General features: G+C 53.5%; 6 protein-coding genes across 6 annotated transcripts; 1 reads left to right on the plus strand and 5 right to left on the minus strand.

Moving 5' to 3' along the window:
* Positions 1-768: 768 nt before the first annotated feature.
* UV8b_00504 (uncharacterized protein) lies at positions 769-2,407 on the minus strand (the record flags this gene model as incomplete). The annotated part of the gene is made up of 3 exons (XM_043138002.1): positions 769-2,046; positions 2,116-2,241; positions 2,309-2,407. The coding sequence occupies 3 exons, from the start codon at positions 2,405-2,407 to the stop codon at positions 769-771; spliced, it is 1,503 nt and encodes a 500-aa protein (XP_042993936.1).
* Positions 2,408-4,281: 1,874 nt separating this feature from the next.
* On the minus strand, positions 4,282-6,421 carry UV8b_00505 (uncharacterized protein; the record flags this gene model as incomplete). The annotated part of the gene is made up of 4 exons (XM_043138003.1): positions 4,282-5,073; positions 5,196-5,955; positions 6,037-6,180; positions 6,363-6,421. The coding sequence occupies 4 exons, from the start codon at positions 6,419-6,421 to the stop codon at positions 4,282-4,284; spliced, it is 1,755 nt and encodes a 584-aa protein (XP_042993937.1).
* Positions 6,422-6,687: 266 nt separating this feature from the next.
* UV8b_00506 (uncharacterized protein) lies at positions 6,688-8,027 on the minus strand (the record flags this gene model as incomplete). Its single annotated transcript, XM_043138004.1, has 4 exons — positions 6,688-6,896; positions 6,966-7,027; positions 7,087-7,124; positions 7,926-8,027. 4 exons carry the CDS (start codon positions 8,025-8,027, stop codon positions 6,688-6,690), a joined length of 411 nt encoding a protein of 136 aa, XP_042993938.1.
* Positions 8,028-9,438: 1,411 nt separating this feature from the next.
* UV8b_00507 (uncharacterized protein) lies at positions 9,439-9,687 on the minus strand (the record flags this gene model as incomplete). The annotated part of the gene is made up of 2 exons (XM_043138005.1): positions 9,439-9,489; positions 9,580-9,687. The coding sequence occupies 2 exons, from the start codon at positions 9,685-9,687 to the stop codon at positions 9,439-9,441; spliced, it is 159 nt and encodes a 52-aa protein (XP_042993939.1).
* Positions 9,688-9,995: 308 nt separating this feature from the next.
* Positions 9,996-12,494, minus strand: UV8b_00508 (uncharacterized protein; the record flags this gene model as incomplete). Its single annotated transcript, XM_043138006.1, has 9 exons — positions 9,996-10,036; positions 10,111-10,186; positions 10,257-10,439; positions 10,536-10,818; positions 10,879-11,252; positions 11,313-11,480; positions 11,549-12,108; positions 12,234-12,373; positions 12,490-12,494. The coding sequence occupies 9 exons, from the start codon at positions 12,492-12,494 to the stop codon at positions 9,996-9,998; spliced, it is 1,830 nt and encodes a 609-aa protein (XP_042993940.1).
* Positions 12,495-13,774: 1,280 nt separating this feature from the next.
* UV8b_00509 (uncharacterized protein) lies at positions 13,775-15,763 on the plus strand (the record flags this gene model as incomplete). Its single annotated transcript, XM_043138007.1, has 2 exons — positions 13,775-13,784; positions 13,890-15,763. The coding sequence occupies 2 exons, from the start codon at positions 13,775-13,777 to the stop codon at positions 15,761-15,763; spliced, it is 1,884 nt and encodes a 627-aa protein (XP_042993941.1).
* Positions 15,764-16,263: the final 500 nt, after the last annotated feature.

The raw sequence follows: 16,263 nt of genomic DNA on the forward strand, positions 1-16,263 counted from the left end.
TGTGCCCCGTGTATCCACCTGTACTGAGGCCAGAGTCTGCTGCCCTTGCAAGGTGCACCGGTGCGTAATCTATTCGGATAGGCTGATGATGGTCGGCTGTCATGGTGCCGAAGCTGATGTTGATGTGTTGACGCTGATACTGACGCGTATGTTGATGCTGATGCCGAGCAGAGATGCCTGGCATTATCGGCACTTACTTGACTCGCACGTCCTTTCTACAGTAGGCAGACGTCCATGCAGACAGACGCACGGATACAGACTCGAGACTCCCATGCTCTCCTGGAATCACCCGCTCCCTTCCCCGGGTACACAACAATGTGTCAGCGCTTTCCATTACACGGAGGCCTCGCGTTCTGGCTACAGTACACGGCGGGACTGGGGCGCCGCGCGTCTTGCTGGCAAGTTTGCATTCCATCGTCACCGAGGCACCTGCACCTGCACCTAGACCTAGGTGGTAAAACGTAACGGGGTCAACAGTTGGTATCAAATTCATCAAGACTATCCAGCTCCAGTTTTGCATCAGGTCAAAAAGAATAAGATTCAAACCATTAATGGTAATCAAAATCGTGCGTGCGTGCGTCTTGTGGGCATACACACAAACACACACAACACGATAAAGACACTTTTTCTTTCAGAGAATGGCTCCCGCCTTTCCACCGGTGGGATCAAAAAGCCCGCAGACACCCATCCCAAACGACCGTATTAGGCACGAGGAGATTCCTCACGACGTCCTCCGCAGCTAGCAGAACCGTGCGTCAAATGTTTTTGTCATGCTGCCGTAGGCTTCTTCTCGTCCAACATGGGAGTCATCGGTATCGCTTGGCCGCCAGTCACACCAGCCTCTTGGGCTCCGTGCCCTCCTTCCGCAGGCGCGGGCGCAGCAGCAGCAGCAGCAGCAGCAGCGGGCTGACTGCTCTTCTTCTCTGGCAACGGCGCAGAAGCACCCATGGCAGCAGCAGCAGCAGCAGCGTCAGCATCATCATCATCATCATTCTCCCCGGCAGAGCCCGGCGAATGTGGTTCGGCAGGCCCGGTTGCGCCGCAGACCTGTTGGATCACGTGGAACCATTTCTGGGCATCTTCGGCAGTGTGCGCCTTGAACGCGAGCTCGGTGCTGCCGGTGAGCTTGGAGCTCACGGTACCGCTCTTATCCTTGCCCTTAACGTTGAACTTGTCGCCGCTGGGGGCGCCGATGACGGCGTCGGGGAGGTACAGAGACAGCTCGGGTTTGGGATTCTGACGAAGGTCATCCGAATCCTTAAACTCGTGCAGCCACTTGGAGGGGGTCACGACGTAGTAACCTGCCGAGTAGCCCCAGGACAGCTTGTTTCGCGACTTGCGCTCCAGGGTACCCTCGATAAGGGGCTTGGTCGCGGCGTGGTCCATGTTGGGGAACTGGATGGAGTCGATGGAGCGAGGAGGGTCGTTGGGGTTGGCGAGGCGGTCCGAGCAACGCTGGGTAAAGTTCTGCCACTCAAAGTTCAGGGGGACGCACTGGACGGTTCCCAGCATGTCCTGGTACAGGGCGCGCGTCTTTTCGGCCTGGCCACCGGCGAGCTGGACGAAGGCTTCCACGGCTTGCTGGAAGACTTCAATGATGTGGGCCTCAAACGTCTGGAAATTGTTCTGGACCGCAACCAGGTCGTTGTGGTGGTTGTTCTCGGCCAAGACCTGGGCGCTGAGGCGGTGCATGACGCCGCGGTGGACGACGTAGGGATCGTCGGCGGCGGAGATCTTGCCACCTGCGGAATCGTACGAGGCAGTCTGCTGCCCGAGAAGCTCAATCTGCTTCTGGGTGGTGTTGCGAAGCTTCTCCACCTCCTTGGCGCTGCTGTGAGCTCCGCTGTGGAGTTCCTTGGCCTTGTGTTTGATTTCCTTGTGCAGACGCTCGAGTATGGGTAGGACGGAGCCTTTGATGCTCTTCTCGGTCTCAATGTTGGTGTTGATCTGAGCTTGGGTATTGGATCGCATATTCTCGAAGAAGCCGGCCACGCCGCCGAGGCTCTGATCAAAGTGGTGACCCTCGCGGAGGGGATTGGAGATGGTCTGGGGAAGGGGGGCAACGTTGGCTCGTTAACGGTGGACTACTGGCGACGAGGGAAACGAAATTCGTACCTTGAGGGCCTTTTCATACTCTTTTGCTTGACGGCCGTGAATCTTCTCGACGGCCGTGATATACTCCTCGATGTAGCCACAAGCATGCTTCCATGCCTGCAGACGTTCTGAGAGTAAACCAGCAGTCTTGGCCAAAGCTGTTAGGTGTCTGCATCTCTGGATGCCCGAGCAAAGGTGCATGAGGTACACTCACAGTAGTAGGGTCAAAGTCGGGAACGGCATCGCCAGCATGCGAGCTGATGCCAGTAGCCGCTCTCGACGGCAAGGTCGTCGAGGTTGTGGGAGACGTCATTGTTGCGGACGATGGCGATTCAAACGGAGTTTTGACGGATTGAATACTGATGCCCGTTGTACTGCTCCGTACTCGGAATATGCGGTGCAGTTTGTTGTCGGCCTGGTTCCCAAGTCAACTGGATTGCATCAATTTCCAGGGTTCCGCAAAATAAACCAGGGTCAGTTGTGACGGGACAGGTTGACTGAACAGAATCCCGACACCCCCGCTTGGGCAACAAGAGTCCAGCCACGCTGAGAAAAAGCTGCGGCAAGCACCAGAGTGGAAATTAAAACAGAATTAAAACAACATTGAAGTCATCTGCCATGGCCCGCAGCAACAGGCTCGCGCTCGTGCCGTCATCAAAACGTAACAGGCTCTCTTAGTACAAGAGATTTGGACCAGTCCAGAACACAGACAGGCAGAGCAAACCAGGTTGAGGTTGAGGTTGAGGTTGTGCGCCGCACTGACTGCGGGGACGGGGGAGAGCGAGCAGACAGGAAGGAACCGGCCGAACCACCTACCCTAGCTCCTGCCTTCCTTCACCAGGTTCACGTCACGGTTCACCTTCTCTCGGCTGCTTGGCCCAAAGAAACAAAGGCGGGGGAAAAGAGGGGATTTTCTACCTTGAATGACCCGAGCCCCCCCCCAGCAAAAGGGGAAGAAGGGAAGAAGGGAAGAAGGAAAGAAAGCTCACGCAAAAATTATGGTCGACTTCCTCGAGTGGTCTAGTTTTGGCAAGCTGTTGGAATTCACAAAAGACGAGGCCACAGGGGTTTGATGATGGGAAGATTGCCCAGGAGTTCTTTGCCTTAAGTATTCCGTGCCGAGGTTGTCCGTCCACGTTCATCTTCATCCCATGTTCGACAACCCACAATAGCTAGGTAAATAACTAAATAACAGCCGCAGACTAGGGGGCGGGGCAAGTGGTGGCGTGGTGGCGTGGTGGTGTGACGGTGTGGTGGTGACGTCAATGCGCAGCTCCTATTTCCAGATTGGTCCTGCCCGTTTTTGGTAGCTTGAAATGACAGCAAGCTGCAATGCAATAACCAATTGACCCGTTGGCACTCCGTACTTGATACTTGGTGCCACTTATGTTGTGTCACCTTTTTTTTTTTTGCTATACACCAGATGAAGACACCAGACCCATTCCAGCCCGAGGCCTTCTTGTCCGCAATCTTTCGGAAGAAATTAATCTAACTAATCGAACTAATCGAACTGATCGAATTCATCGACGGCTTTCCAGCGGCATGGAATGTTCTTGGCATAGATACTCAGAGATCGACTAGGGTGTGTGTGTTCCATCTCGGTTGCTTTCCACCTTCGACAGGCATGAACCCTCTCACCTCACGGTGAGCCGAGCCCTGGCCGTTAGGCTCCCCTGAGAATGGTGCAAAGTCCATGAACCCTATTTTCATCTGTCCACGCTTCCATTGACAAAAATCATCCTCCCATCACTATCTGTTCCTGTTTCTCTTCCGCTTGTGCAAAAGTCTTGAATTTTTTTCCCCTGTAAAAAGCGAAAAGGGAGGAAAAGAGAAAACGCCGCTAGCTTTATTACATATGTACATCTATCTATATTAGGTACCAGTCGGGAGAGAGAGTGACACACACACAAAAGAGAGAGGGAGAAGAAGAGTGAAATCACTTCACCCGAGCAGAATTCCATGCTCAAAGAGGTAAAACTAATCATGGAAAAAAATGCGCAAAATAAGCAAATCACTTGCCCAACATCATACAACGCCTCATTTGCACGTGGTGCCGCTGGTCAAAAAAAAAAAAAAAAAAAAAAAAAAAAAAAAAAAAAAAAAGAAGAATTCTGCTGCTCATATCCACGCCAGGGCATTACCCTGAAACTACATCATCAATTCAACGTTTTCCCCTGCTGCACCTCGTCAGCGACACTGGCTGTCTGGGTTGGTCGGCACCGCCAGGGTCGCGTTTGATGCTGCGCGAGTAGCAACACCACTCTGCTCAGCGGTTCCGTCTCCGGATAAGGGGCCGAGAATTTCGACATTTCCATCCGTTGCCGGAGGTGTGCGAGGTGCGTGGAGGGCAGTCTCATAGTCCGGAACCAGTCCGGCTGTGGGTTGCGTCCAAGACCGTGCTGGCGTGCGCACCGCCGTGGCATAGCTCGGCACACGGTTCAGCTCTGCTAGTTCGGCCGCGTCGAGTTCAGCTTGCTCCGTTGGGTTTCTGGTCGACTCGTCCTCGCTGCTAGCTTTTCTCGTCAAGCTCATTGAGGGCGGTTCGGACCGTGGCGCGCAGCCGTGCAGTCCTGGTGCTGGTGATAGCCCGCCCGACGGGGATTGCGAGGGCATTGACGTGAAGGAGCGATTTCTGTGAGACGGGTCAAGTGATACATCTGCCAATCTGGACGAAAGAGCGGCCGGCGCTATCGTCCCACTGTGACCAGGACTAGTCAAATTCTCTACAGAGCCGCTCCTGGACTGAGCGTAAAACGGGCTGCTGACGCCCGACTGAACAGCCGGGGTTTGGAACCCGGAAATGTCGACATTCTCATAGAGTTGGTCCAACACGTGCTCGCCATAGCCTGGCGGTGCGATCGTTGCGTCCACGTTGGTGAGAGCGTTGCCGCCGTCTTGGGTCTGGCTCACCAGATTACCATGTTCGTCGAATGGTATGTGGGGGGAAATGAATATCGACACGGGCAGGGTGGCGCGAAGCTGTTGCCGAGTCAATGTCAGTTAACGGCAAACCCATAGTAAGCGGTGACGTGATGCCTGGGAAAATGCGTTGCATCGTCCTCCCTTCCCGTCCCCCCTCGCTCGTAACAAGGTCAACACACCTCCGAAACGTGGCCGTCAGGGTTTTTCAACGCGACAGTCAGTCTGATTTTGTGACGGACTTTGATCCCGTGGTGATTCAGGTCCTGGATGCACTGGCGTAGGCGTTTGGGCAATGGCAGAGGTTTTACCAGCGCCCAGCCCTCCTGGCCAGTGTCCTCGATCATGTCATGCCAATCTTGTTCGCGGCTGACCCCAAAGCGCCAGGTAGCAACCCCGCGCTCTGTCTTGTGTTCACGCAAGCTGAGTCCTGTTGCGCCTTGAATCCAGCATTCGCGAACCTCAACCATCTTGGCCGTGATGTCCCCCAGTTCCAAGCCCTTCAGAAGGGGGGTGAACCGCATCCGCATGTGGATGGTGCCGCCGAAAACGACAGCCTTTTGTGGCATTATTATGGAATAGTCAAGCTTGTTGGGCCAGATGTTCTCCACGCTCATAGCATGTAGAAACTCTAGAGCGCCAGGCTCCAGAGTGCGGATGATGCGCAAATGCTTGTATGCGTGCAAGTCGTGTGCAAGCTTACCGCGGCTGATCGTGGCCTTGAGGCGGTATGTGATTGAAGCTTCTGGTATGCCCTCCACGCTTTCGGCCGTATCTCCCGGTAACAGAAACTCGAAAGGGTATTCGTAATTGCCGGTAGGAAGGGTCATGCTCTTCCCATGGACACCAACGAACGGTTGCCACCGATGGTCGAGAATCGTGGTGGTTTTGTCGACCTTTTGGCCTGAAATGCCGGGAGCGCTCGACCTATGTTCAGTCCATCTATGCGAGGAATCTTTTGTTAGACGTTTCATTGGTGAGATGAGAGTTAGCGTCTTGGACAGCATCATGATTGAAGCGTACGATAAACGCAGAGTGCCCACGAGGCGCAGGTGGATGTCTTCTATGCGCAGCGGGGACGACAGGCAGAGAACTACAACCCCTTTGAGCAGCTGGCCGGACGCCTCATGGTCGTTTCCCCGAAAGACAATGAAGTCTTGATCGAGCCTGCAGGGAAAACAATGACATCAATGTTAGCGACCTCGGGGCTGGTGGGGGGGCTGGTGGGGGGAGCCATTCTGAAGAGGAAAAAAAAAAAAAACCCTAGGATCTGTATGCAAGAAGGCTCTCTCAAGTTTGAAAAAAGGTGATGGATGTTGAACAATCGCAAAGCGGTTCATAGCGCTTACCGTATATCAAAGAGGCTACAACTGTGTCGGCCGGTTGAGAATGGTATAAATGATAGCATTGTGTTGCAGCCAGTGTGGCTGGCTGGGAGCCCAGAACGATAACGAGAGGCGATAACGAGAGGCGACTGGACGGTTGTAAAACGAAGGACTGCACAAGTTTCCTAGAAAAACAAGAGAAGAAGAAAAAGAAAAGAAAAAGCCCAGAATTGGCCAATTAATGGACGAGAGAGCAGGCGATACGATACGGCAGGGTCGACAAGGGGGTTAAAAATTACAATCCTTAGCGAAAGCTGGGTGGTAGACGTATGGTGAAGCAGGGTAATGTTTAGTCGTCAAGATTTTTGTGTTTTGGACGCCCACCATAACAGAGGTCGCCTGCAAATATCGTCTGGTCCGTTTTTTCCTTGACGGGGTGGAGGTCGCGAGCCAGGAAGGCAAGGACTTGGCTGGGGAAGACGGGAAGAAAGAATGAAAGGAACCAAATGCGCCCAAGTGCTAAGAACTTGCCACAAGTGAAGCTCTTTGTCTTGTCAACTGGTCAGTTTGGTCGGTTTGGTCAGTTTTGCAGGTTGCTCTTGCTCGCTTGCTCATTTATTCGCCAACTGGTAGCGTCTTTCCCTGTCTCGTTCGTCGTATCTGGTTCATCTTGGCTCCTCTTGGCTCCTCTTTATTCCCTGTTATTAGTTAGCTGGACTTTGGCGGGCCGATGACTTGCTCGACTCACAACCCTGCTCTAATAATACTCGTTCGCCTCAAATAGTTCTTACAAGTCGCAACGGGTCTTCTCCACTCTTTCCGGATTTTGATAGTCTATCGAGTCTGGTGTTATCAAGTCCAGATGCAGTCCGGTGCTAACTAGGTCGAGTCCGGCGGTTTCGTCCTAGCTGCCAGGCTGGCTTGATGGATGGAACGCTGAACGATGGTCTTGAGGCTCCACCCGCGTTAGGTCCGAAGTCGGCTCTGGCGGCGAGCTGAACTGGTGTTGTTTCCGCACCGCGTTGGGATCGGGCAAGTGATGCGTCGGGATGCTCCCAGTGCTACTTACTTTACTTGCCTCTGCTCCAAGAGGTGTCTGGTGTATGTACACAAATCGTCGGGCCTTAACTGCTGAGCAAGGGGGGAGGGAATTCGGCCAGTGCCAGCCAGCCAGCCAGCCAGGGCTTTGCCTTTTCAGACGGTAGTGTGGAGAATGGTGGTGAGATCTGCTGGCTCCCAGTGGAAGAGAGACCTTGAGCCCACGTGTTTATATAACTGATCAAGTCGATGGTCTGTCTGCTGCAGATAGCGCCAGGGCCAACCTTGGCTGAAGTCTGGTGGTCCGGACTCACGGGAACGAGGAACGAGGAGCGAGGAGAGAGGAGCGAGGAAAGCACGAGCTCAAGGGGTGAGGGAGGGAAGGAAGCATTGTCGTGTTGACTGTGTTGTACGGAAGTATTGACGGCTGCTGCCGGGAAAGAACAGACAGAGGGAAACTACCTCTACGTTAGGTACACATGAGGTACCTGAAGAGGTACCTGAGGTACCTACCAGGTACCCTCTCTGTAGCAGTCAACCCGTACGTACAGTAGCACTCGACACGATGCTGCCATCCCCCCTCCCTTGAGCTTGAGCATTCTCGCGGCTATAGTCCATGCATAAAGTAGCGTAGCTGGTGTCGTGCTGCATAGTAGCAGCGTGATTTCTTGTGCGTCGGCAGTCATGGAAATGGCTACCTGGTATGTAAATGTGAGACCCGAAACCCTCTCGTTTCTGTTTGTCAAATCGCGCATCGGCTTTGCAGGTCATGCTGGGAGAACTCTGGCCCCGCAAACAGTACCTACTCCGTGCCTCTACGGAACAGTAAGGTACCTAAGGTAGGTAGGTGGGTACCCGAGGTGCACATGTGCACGTCTTGTTTAATGTCTGCATTCTGGTCACCTTAGACATTGACCTCTTATTTACACAAGAACCACTTGATACTACTCCGTCGATATGCAGTTATTTCATACAAGGCCGGGTGAGACACTAGCTTGCCCATCTGGCACGGCGTTGACGAGCCCTCGACTCGAGGCCTTCTTCACATTGCGCCACAACGAGGCGGCGAAAAACAAAAAAAAAAAAAAAAAAAAAAAAAAAAAAAAGGAAAAAAAAAGAAAAAGGGTGGAACGAGTCTGGCCAGGCCAACCCCCTTTCCCACGTACGCCACCTGGTCGTAGATGATGCTTTGCATTGGCATGACATTCCACAATGCGTTGGATGCAAAGACAGGAGTCAGTCCCGCCTTCCGCGGAGAAAAAAAAAACCAAAAAAAAAAAAACCAAAAAAAAAAAAAAAGGTACCGAGTCTTGCTCTATGCGCCGCCAGGCACTTGGCAAAACATACCTACACAGTAATACGGTGGCGCTGGGTCTGCTAGCCGACGCAGCTTTCGGTGGCTTCAATGTTTGGCCTTCTCTATCCGCCGGATGATGGCGTGTGATGGCGTGTTGTGTAGGGATGGATGATGGATCGGCCGGCCCCTGTATCGGTTGACAACCAGACATGAAAGAATGCATGGACAACACCAGGTGGTCTGGTGCCTTCAATTCGCTCCAGCCTCGAAGCGAAAGGAGAATTGCGCCATCCAGGGTCGCTCTCTGGGCTCTTTGGCAGGGCAATCAAATTACGCTTTTGGGCCCCGGTTCTCTTATTTCTTATCTATCGAGTACAACCATGGCGAAACTAGGTAGGTAGGTTAGGGTAGGTACATGTAGTTACCTGGTAACCAGCGGTGGCGTAAAGCTACTGTACTCGGCTTCTCAAGAAACCCAGTCCAGTTTGCCCACGGCGTCCCTCGCCAACGGCCCTGACAAGACCTCCTTTGCCTCGGTGGGACATTCCGTGGGACATTCGATTTGTCCGTCTTGTCTGGTTAGCTGGTTCAAAAACTTGGCATCGCCCAATCCATTCTCTGGGCTGCACACGAAATCTTGGCTGATAAGCCCACGTATCTCCTCCCCTCCCTTCGGCGCTCAAAGCGCAACTAACTTGGCTCCTCCTGCTTCAAGTCCGCCGCCCCCTCCCCCCCCGTCACCGCGCAATCGGAACTTTCCACTTTTCAGGGGACGGCACGGATGAGCTGACCGCCGGAGCAGATGAAGCCACGAATCTGCCATCAGCTCGGGCCGAAAGCTGCCGGGGGGCGCTCTGTGATAAGCGGCAAGCCAACGGAATCCATGTGGACTTCACGTGTCATTACCTGGTAGACGAGGGCTGAACCTTGGTAGATGAGCCGCAGCTGATACGTACGGTTGATACGTACGGTTGATACGTACGGTTGGTACTGGCGCTGCCTGTCGCCGTTCATGGTTGTTTGTGTGAATCCAAGTCAATACATGTCTAGATTGCGGGACAGCCCAAGGAGGCAAAAGCTCGACAACTTTTCCATGGTCTAATCCAACAAAAAAAAAAAAAAAAAAAAAAAAAAATCTCGCGCGGCCAACCGACGGGCCACTGGGAGAAACTCCACACATCATCGTCATCGGATCGGGTAAAGTTCCAAGGCAGCCACGGCACAGCACCATACTGGCGATGGGAAGGGAAAAGATCCATATCCTCAAAGCTCAAGCCTATTTTGTCTTCCTGTAGTCCTGGCATCTCCCCTCGACTGCTCCATTAATGAAATACCCCGGGTCTGCTCCAAGTCCTCACATGTCCTGGCGACAGTTGACCGTTTCCATCGTCAGTCTTTTTGGTTAAACACCCCCTATGAGATGATCTATGCACTCACCATCTTTGCAGCTGGTAATGATGGCTTCTTCGGTGAAATCTAGCCAGCATAGCGGATGTGTGTCTACAACCGTGGACTAAGTAGGGAACTTGTCAGCGGGGTTTAGAGAGCATAGGAATTCGTTTGGTAAAAAAAAATAAACCTACCAGCACGGGAGGCAGAATCGGGATCCTCGATCGCGGCTCAACAGAGTGTGAGATGGCATCTCCGTCAGCAGCCCCGCCAAGACCAGAGTTCGACCTCACAAGGGTGCCCAGCGGGCTGGCGATTTCGCCTCTTGGCGAGGTCCCGGATAGCCCAGATATTGAACCGCGCTGTCTCGACGAGTTCTGCTCTGATAATTAGCCCCGCTCTCTCCCCCCCCCTCCCCCCGTTGTCGGGCCATCGCAAGTGTCTGTTGCTGTTCTGAGTGCCGTTCCGCTTACCTTTGGACGATGCAGCATGCCGACATTGAAATCCCATAGGCATAGCCGACCGTCCTCACCTACACTACCGAATCGATACGTGCGCTCGTCGCATCGCCAGAGGTCAAATGCAAGGGAGGAAACCCAGGATTGGTGTCCCTGACACCTCGCAACCAGTGCAGAGTCTACCGCGGACCAGATCGAAATCAGATCATCTTGCCCGCCTGTCAGAACGTACTTTCCGTCTGGTGTCCAGCAGACGCATGTCAGGCCTCCGTAGTAGGAGAAAAACAAGGCCAAAAGTCTGCCAGATAGTTAGCGAGGCAGCTCATGAGAGGGCGTCGCTTTCGAGGGCCAAACTCACTCCTCCTTGAGATAGTCAAGCAACCTAAGCGTTCCATCCTCGGATACCACTGCCAGGTGGCGGTTGTCTGGAGAAAAGGCGAATGCGTTGATGCGTTGGTTTGATATCTTCCATGCCGCCACCGGATTTGCTTTTTGGTTTTGCGAGTGGACCGACTTGACAACGTGCATCTTGGTGCCAGCCTTTGCTCCATTCTGACCATCCCCGGATTCACTGCCATGGAAGCTTTGGTCGTCCTCCTCGGGGACGAATTGAACGTCGTCCTTCTCCTTATCATAGACGACCAGGGACCCATCCATGTGCGCCGTCAAGAACAGATTCTCTGAGCCAGGGATCCATTGAATATGAGAGACGGGCGTGTTATTGATGATGCCCTAACGCTAACGTGTCAGCATGACTGGGCGAAGACTTGTTGACCTGTCTACCGCGCGTACATTTTTATTCATGCGTGTATATCTCTGCGAGATGGGCTCCCACCATATGATTTCACCCGTTGAGAAGCCCATGATGACGTCTATGTGAGATGCACCTTTCGTCACCATGTTGACATTGTGACACAAGCAATGCGCCTTGGTGAACAAGATTTTTGTGAAGTAGTCGTGCTGTTCTTCTTCATTAGGCCGGCTCTGCGTTTTGCGTTTTGCTAGGAATTACGGTAGGCGGTACCTACCTTGTTTGGGGAAGACAAATCCAACCACTGAAAAGCTCGGTTAATGTTTGCAAAGGCAAAGATGCCGTCCGCAGGTCGGTCGGTGATTCGCCTTGACAAGTTTTCGTTGACAATGACTCTGGAAATAAAAGAGGAGTTGCTCTTGGTGACGTTGTTCTTGGGCTTTTTTCGTTTGTTCACGTCCTTGGTGTGAGAGGGGACGAGGGATGAATTTCCTTCCCCAAACGCTGGCGTAGAGCCCAGAATGCTGGAATTTGGCGCATCGCTCGTGGACGGGGCGCGGCCGTCTTCACTGCCCAGCCCATTTTCGGTAGAGTATCTGTCGTCACCGGACGGGTCTATGCTGGGCTTGCCTCCGCCTAGCGACAGGGTTGCCGCAGCCTCTGGACCTCTGTAGGCGAAAGGTGGTCGGCGAGATTGGATTCGAACGAGCGCCAGCTTGGTGCCGGCTGTCGCAGGCTGGGGATTGGTGGCTAAGGGGTTTGGGTTGACAACCGGGGCCTCGGATGGATGCGGTGGAGGTGTTGCAAGGTGTAGATCTTCCTTGAGCGCGTACGTGCCTGCAGTGTGTGGTGTTGCGCGTCAGCAGGACTCGTCGGTGGCTTCACAAGCACAAGCACAAGCACAAGGGACTGGGACTGCAGCGCGTGGTGCTAGCCAGCACCAGCCAGGCCAGCTAGCTCACCTTCTCCAACGAGAAACTGCCATTCCGGGCCAGCGGGGTTTGATATGGTGTTGTTGGTTTCAACCATGGGAACAAGGCCCGAAAGTCCGGTCGCGCCGTACGGACCACCGATAGGGTATCGGGGAGGAGGAGGAAGAACACTGGAAAGAATCAGAGAGGGAACTGCGGCATTTTGACCGAGACGGCAAGTGCCAGCGCCAGCGCCAGTGCATGGGTATCGGATATCGGATATCGCGTTTTGATTCGTGATACATACAACATCTCAGCAGACAGACGCCAGTTCCAGTTGATACTCGACCTAGCCGAACGGGACTTCGATGACCCAATTATCTATCATGCCTCGAAGGGCAGGCAAGCCCCAATTGACTTGTTCGCAAGGCGAACGAACCGTGGATGCACTCGGAGTCGGCGCAAGCAAGTGGCTGAGGACAGAAAGAACCCGTCTTTGTCAGATTGGTTCGGCTAATGCATGAGCGGCACATGAGTCGGCGGTCAATAGAGAAGAAGATGTTGAGGCTAGTCTCGGTCCTTGTCGGAAATTGATCGAAACGTTTCGGACAACGGTTCTACTATGCAGGCGAGGGAAGGTGACGGTGCGCTTTGTTTGACATGTTTTATCCATAAGTTGTTGGCCTGGGGCTGGCTGGACATGGTTGACTGGTGGGAGCGAGAACGTCGGGCGGGTGGGATTCTCGTTGGTACATGGAAGTTGCTGGTCGCGACTCGGGGAGGGCGGGCAGAGGGGCCAAAAGTCGTGGTGGCTTGACGTGCCAGAAACCAACCAGACTGCAGGACTCTCGGTCGGTACCTGTTGGGGGGGGCCGAAGAAGCATTCAATACTCGGTACCTTTGATGTCCTCTTTGCGGACTAGCCCGGCCCAATGGTTTAGAATGGGCGCAACAAGTCGGAGAACGAGCAGGAGCTGCTGGACACGAGAGAGAGCACGAGAGATGATGGCGTGTCAAAGCTGCGTACCTGCGGGCTGTCTGTCCGGGAGGTTAGCCCTCATTTCTTCCATCTTCCTTTAACGTACCATACCTTATACACCAGGTACCTTAGTTAGGTACCTAGGTACCTAACTTAACCTTACCTTATTTAAAACAGGTACCTAGGTACCTTGGGTAGGCTAGGAGGTAGGCACTAGGTACATACGGTGCACGGATACCGCTGCTGGAATAGAAGCTCATCGCGCCCCCGATGCTACGCGGCTGATCTGCTGGATCCTATCAGGTTGACAGTACAGAGTACGGTGCTCCGTACTGTACATGTATGTACCCTGGTACTTGGCACCTAAGGTGCAGGTAAAAGTTGGGCATGTGCCATATAAGGATGCAGCGCCCTTGCCCTTGCCCCAAGCAAACCACCGCCCCCAGCTCTTCCATGTACCATGTATGAGCCTCGCTTCCCGGAAACCCCCCCCCCAACACAAGATAGATATTCGTGCAAAGGCGCAGCGACCCGCTAGCAAAGATATGGCCCTGGTATAATAAGTCTGGTCTCTTGGTCCAGGTTCTACTAAAGCTCTGCCAGCTCCTTCATCATGGTAACAGGTACGTGTGGGTGTGAGGGATCCATCCCATCGCTCTGCGGCTCCCTGATCAAAACATAGCCCGCCGTCTCCCGCGCTACCGTACTAATCAAGGGCCCGCCGCCAGTTCGCATCTGTGTATGCGGTGACGAGAGCACGGGAAAGTCGAGTCTCATCGCTTCTCTCGTCAAGGACCAGTTCATGACCAACAAGATCCAACCCGTCTTGCCGCAAATCACCATCCCCCCAAGCATCGGGACCCCGGAGAATGTCACCACCACCATTGTCGACACCTCTGCTCGCCCGCAAGACCGAACCACTCTGCGCAAGGAAATCCGCAAAAGCAATGTCATTCTCCTCGTTTATGCCGACCACTACAGCTACGAAAGGGTAGCCCTCTTTTGGATGCCCTACTTTCGATCACTCGGCGTCAACGTCCCCGTTGTCCTGTGTGCCAACAAGTCTGACCTCGCCGGCCAAGGCAACACTCCTCAGATTGTCGAAGAGGAGATGCTGCCGGTCATGGCCGAGTTCCGCGAGATCGATTCCTGCATCCGCACCAGCGCTCGCGAACACAAAAACGTCAACGAGGTTTTTTTCCTATGCCAGAAAGCAGTCACCCACCCCATTGCTCCGCTCTTCGACTACAAGGAAGGACGTCTCAAGCCCGCCTGCGTGGCCGCCTTGAAACGAGTCTTCTTCCTCTGCGACAAGGACCAGGACGGACACCTGAATGACGAGGAGATGCGAGATTTCCAAGCCCGCTGCTTCGACAAGCCTCTGACTAGCGATGATCTCGATAACATCAAGCAATCCATTTCCCGGACAATGCCAGGCGCCAGCATGGAAAGGGGTATTGACCAGGACGGATTCCTGCAGCTGAACAAGATATACGCTGAAAAGGGGCGACACGAAACCATCTGGATTATCCTCCGTAAATACCACTACACCGACAGCCTGAGCCTCGAGGACAGGTTTTTGCATCCCAAGCTGGACGTTCCCGAATACTGTTCGGTGGAACTGAGTCCGATCGGCTACAGATTCTTTGTGGACCTGTTTCTGCTCTTTGACAAGGACAATGACGGCGGACTGAATGACCAGGAGCTCGGAGCCCTTTTCTCGCCCACACCAGGTCTACCCTCGTCCTGGGTTGACTCGTGCTTCCCTTGCTCCACGGTGCGAAACGAGGCCGGCCATATCACGCTGCAAGGCTGGCTGGCGCAGTGGAGCATGACAACCTTGCTGGAACCAAGAACGACAATCGAGTATCTGGCGTATCTGGGTTTCGAGTCCCCCGACGCCAAAAACGGCATAATCGCGGCCCTCAAGGTGACAAAGTCTAGAAAACGAAGAAGAAGACCGGGAAAGGTCGAGAGGAATGTCGTTCTTTGTTATTTGGTCGGTGCGCCCGGGGCCGGCAAATCGTCTCTTCTCGACGCCTTCCTCAACAGACCTTTTGATCGGCTCTATCATCCGACAATCAAGCCTCGTCGCGCAGTCAACAGCGTGGAACTTCCGGGCGGTAAGCAGGTTTACCTCATCTTTGAAGAACTGGGCGAGCTCGAGCCGGCCATCCTGGAAAACCAATCCAAACTGGACGCCTGCGACCTGATTTGCTATCTCTACGACTCTTCTGACCCCGATTCCTTCTCCCACATTGTCGACATGAGGACCAAGCACCCGCAACTCGACGAGCTGCCATCCGTGTATACCGCTCTCAAGGCGGATAAAGACAAGACGACCCAGCGGAGTGAGCTGCAGCCCGACCAATACACCTCGTCACTCAACATGAACACGCCGCTCCACGTCAGCGTGACCTGGAACAGCATCACTGAGCTCTTTGTAACCCTTGCGGAGACCGCCACCAACCCGAGCATGGGTTTCCCAAAGACGGAAGAGGAGGCTCCCGATCGTACCAGCTTATACATGGCTCTCGGCGCAACAGCCTGCGCGGCCGTGGCGGCCGTCATGATATGGCGCCGCTCTACCAACTCGGCATAACGCAGCATTGTTGCGGAACTTTATTTGGGCTCAAGTGCGGCGCACCTTGCCTCTGAAAGGATGCAATCCAAGCACCCAGCTGCGCGGGTCCTACTTTTTGTTCCCAGGCTACACACTACTCTTTCACAGTAAAATATCCTGTGTAATGTTGGTGGCCAATTTGAATATTCCAATAACCTTAATTCCCCCCCCCCCCTTTTTCTCCCCCCAAAGCTTCTGCAGATACCAGAGGTTTTCTCGTTCCTTTTGTTGTCTTGTTTCAAAGAAAAAGAGGCATTGGGAAGTTCTTTCCCACTCTCTGTCTCTTTTTTTTTTCTTTTTTCATGGCCAGGAGTTATCAGATATCACTTCGAATTGGAGAAAGTCGAGTTTTTGATACCCCCCCTTTCCCCACTCCTACGCTGCTACTCTTCAGGAAGAATATGAAACAAGGGGATTCAATGGATGGTGATATATATATACATATATATATATATATATATATATATATATACAATTTG

This window comes from Ustilaginoidea virens, chromosome 1, assembly GCF_000687475.1.
Source record: "Ustilaginoidea virens chromosome 1, complete sequence".
In the NCBI taxonomy this organism is placed as follows: domain Eukaryota; kingdom Fungi; phylum Ascomycota; class Sordariomycetes; order Hypocreales; family Clavicipitaceae; genus Ustilaginoidea; species Ustilaginoidea virens.